The sequence below is a fragment of the Macrobrachium rosenbergii genome, chromosome 3 (genome assembly GCF_040412425.1).
Source record: "Macrobrachium rosenbergii isolate ZJJX-2024 chromosome 3, ASM4041242v1, whole genome shotgun sequence".
Taxonomy (NCBI): Eukaryota; Metazoa; Arthropoda; class Malacostraca; order Decapoda; family Palaemonidae; genus Macrobrachium; species Macrobrachium rosenbergii.
The window spans coordinates 54,572,473-54,576,059 of record NC_089743.1 but is presented as its reverse complement, the minus strand read 5'-3'; the positions used below and the strand labels follow the sequence as shown (position 1 = coordinate 54,576,059).

General features: G+C 37.1%; 1 protein-coding gene across 1 annotated transcript; it reads left to right on the top strand.

Annotated features, from left to right (window-relative positions):
- The first annotated feature begins 221 nt into the window (after nucleotides 1–221).
- Nucleotides 222–905, top strand: LOC136855728 (pro-resilin-like). The gene is made up of 2 exons (XM_067133074.1): nucleotides 222–453; nucleotides 584–905. Exons 1-2 carry the CDS (start codon nucleotides 334–336, stop codon nucleotides 839–841), a joined length of 378 nt encoding a protein of 125 aa, XP_066989175.1. The 5' UTR covers nucleotides 222–333; the 3' UTR covers nucleotides 842–905.
- Nucleotides 906–3,587: the final 2,682 nt, after the last annotated feature.

The window sequence follows — 3,587 nt, the reverse complement described above, 5'->3', positions numbered from 1 at the left end:
AAACAAATACACTGATCCTCTTTATTTATCATTTAAAAAAAAGGGCTTTGTTTAAGCTAAAAGAGGAGTAAGGTGTGAACTAAAGATCAGATCGGGAAAATTCCAGTCTTTCTCAAAGCAGGAAAAAGGAACAACCGGGTTTGGGATGGGTACTCCTAAACTGGCTGGGGGGAAATTTTAGGCAAGCGAGGTCCTTTGATTCTGGAGTCAGTACATCGAAGGATTAAAGGGCATTAACTAAAAACAAAAGTACTTTGCTGCGGGTTTAACTGACGAGGTAAAAACTCACCATCTCCAAATAATTTCCAGGTCGCTCTTTTTGCCGCTGTTGCGATGGTTTCTGTTAATGCTGGTTCTCCCGCCCCTTCCTATAGTGCTCCAGCTCCTTCTTACAATGCTCCTGCTCCAACATATGGAGCACCTTCCCCGTCCTACAATACTCCTGCTGCTGCGGTAAGACCCTGGAATAATCTAAAGTGAGCCTTTCATTGCTGTTTGATACCATAAAGTCGTTTAGAATCGCATTTCACAAAATGTTGAAAATGACAATATTTCTAAGATAAAATGCACATTGTCATAGCAGGGCCCAGCGCAGTACGACTTCAACTACGCCGTGAAGGACGACTACTCCGGCAACGACTTCGGACACCAGGAATCCCGCGACGGATACAACACTCAGGGATCCTACTACGTTCAGCTTCCCGACGGTCGTCTGCAGAAAGTGACGTATACTGTCAACGGAGACTCAGGATACGTGGCCGAAGTGTCCTACGAAGGGGAAGCTCAGTATCCTCAGCCTTCCGGGGGGTACCAACCAGCTCCTAAAGGTGGATATGCCTAAGGACAAACCCAAATGACCTTCAACTTACGAGTTCTCATGGCAAACGGACTGTTCTCTCGCTATATTTATTTATTTATATGGAGTTACGGTACAATAAAAGAAAGGCTACATAATGTTTTTTATTGTCTATCTTGAACTTTTTTTTTATAAATATAACAGTAATTACCATCTAAACTATAATTTCTTTCAAAACTGAAAAAAAGTAAAAGTGTAACCATGGTAAGTATATGAGAGAATAACAGATTATGCAAGTAATATTGTTAATGCAAAAGTATCACACGCAAATCAAAACAAAGGAAAAACTGTAATCTGTTGCCTTGCTGACTATTTTTTTTTTTAGTAACCTTATCTCCATTGTAAATTTTTCTTTATTTCTATAAATGGAGCTGGACATTCATATGGCAATCTTAAGGATTGCCATATGAAGGAAAGGCTGATGTACAGAAGAAACTAAACATATTTGAAAGGCAAAATAAGCTCGTAACACTGACAAGAATTATAAAAGAACTAATATAAGAGAAGTCCCCATCTATTTTTTTGTTTAGATTTCCTCCTAAATCTTCAAGATATCCAAACGTTTACTTTACCCACTTTGTTCTTAATTACCTTGGCCATTCGCTTTTTGTGTACCATTTTATGCTTGCATCATTCATTCCTACAACTTGTATTTCATGCTATTTCTTTTTCCGCTTCCTCACCAACCCTCTTCAAATTCACAAGCCATCACTTTTCTATTTTATTTTCTCATTTCACCTTCCTTTACAAGCAAACTTTCCTTGCAGCTTCTGTAAACATCTTTGAATTTTTCTTGCCTCACGTAAACGCTTTTCAGTGTCCACAAACCTCTCCCTTTGGTTTATTCTTTCTTCATTTTATATGGTATTCTCAAATCTCTTCTATCCAAGTCATTTGTGCTTATTACGTTTATGCTACATTTCAACCCTTATGCTCAAACTAAAGTTTCTACACCTTTAATGTTCACTTCAACAGATAATGATCAGATATACCTACAGCAGCATCTCTTCTGACCATTGTATCAATTAACTTTTTCTTCCACCTAGTATGTAAAAACAAATAATAAAAAAAAAATTACTCAAGTGCGTTCTCTTTCCAGATGTGTACTTGAGAATATCCTTTGGAACCAGCATATTTTAAAAAACAAAGCCATTTCTCAAAACACTTCCGATAGACTCTGAACATGCTCCGTTACGCCATACCTCTTTACCAAACAAACATTTTCTTTTTGCTGTTTTCTCACTTTGCAGTAAAATCATTTCTGAAAACACTTTTCTGTCACCTACCTTTACGGCGAAATCACGTAACTCAAACACCCGTTCTTCTCCCTCCAAACCAATCTAGACAAAATTTAGGACATCTTATATGAAAAGGCTTTGATCTTTGAGATCTTTCCTAGAGAGTGGCCCATACAAAAGCTCGGGGGTCTTTATCTAGGACTAATATTTCTTGAGGGTCATTACCTTTATGATATTTACAGTCTTCAGTTTACGTTTTTACGGTCATCCCCAACGGGCTTGTACAAAACACACCGCGAAGGTGGATACATACCGGGTTGAAACCCTTCAAGGGTCACTATCTTGGAAAGATCCGATCTTTGAGTTTTGGGCACCGACATAATTTGTTGAAATCTATAACCAACAACATTCCAATCCGAATCTTCTCCATCCATCAAAATAGGTAAATCGTTTATATTAGATATCAAAGTTTTCTAGCTCTGGATTTGGATGGATGGATGTATGAGTTTTAGGGTTCTGATTGGCTGAAAGTGTCTAGAAGGATGCAAGAATTAGAGTGGGGTTCGTTAAGTTTTGGTCACTCACTGAGGTCTCGCCCATCTAACTACACAAACAATTACACACATACACGCATACATACATATATACATACATATATATATATATATATATATATATATATATATATATATATATATATATATTTCAAAAGCCATCATGAATTAATGAAAGGCATCAGTATGAAGAGAGAGAGAGAGAGAGAGAGAGAGAGAGAGAGAGAGAGAGAGAGAGAGAATTTATGGCTGAGGAGAGGCTACTACCAAAGCAAGTGAAACTGATTAAAAACAGACTGTGCTCTAGTAACCATAGTTATTAAATGGTATGTTACATTCCAGATTAAGGAAAATGAAGTAAACATTATTATTATTATCATTATTATATTAGTAGATGAAACCTATTCACATGAAACAAGCACACAGGGGCCATTGACTTGAAATTCAAGCTTCGAAAGGATGTTGGTTTCAACCTCCCGCCGCAGACCCCATACTGCAGCGGTAACTGATCATGATACAGCGCTAGTGATTTTTCATCACCCAGGAGGAGACGCGAACCCGCGACATCTGAGTGGCATGCCATGACACTAACCACTATACCAGCGAACCAGCTGACATTGGAAATTCGGTAATGGAAACTGGTAGTGTTCATATCAAGTATAAAATAGAAAATAAAAGCGACACTGTGGTAAGAAGTTAAAAAAAAAATATCATTACCTATACAACAGTTTAAAAAATATTGATTTCTCAAGTCCAGGAATGAAATTACCAATAAAATCTTTTAATTTTAGGATTAGAGATTGCAATCTTCATTAGAATAGGATATTTCTGCTATGTTCAACAAATACAGCTGAGCCTGTTAAATAACAGAAACAGAAGAAGAAGAAATGAAAAAAGGGCCATAGCCGAATTAAAATGCCAATTATTAAGTTGGAAATA

Coding starts and splice junctions, on each gene's coding strand:
- LOC136855728 (XM_067133074.1), top strand. CDS start 334: ATGGTTTCTGTTAATGCTGGTTCTCCCGCCCCTTCCTATAGTGCTCCA. Junction 454..583: donor ACAATACTCCTGCTGCTGCG/GTAAGACCCTGG, acceptor TTGTCATAGCAG/GGCCCAGCGCAGTACGACTT.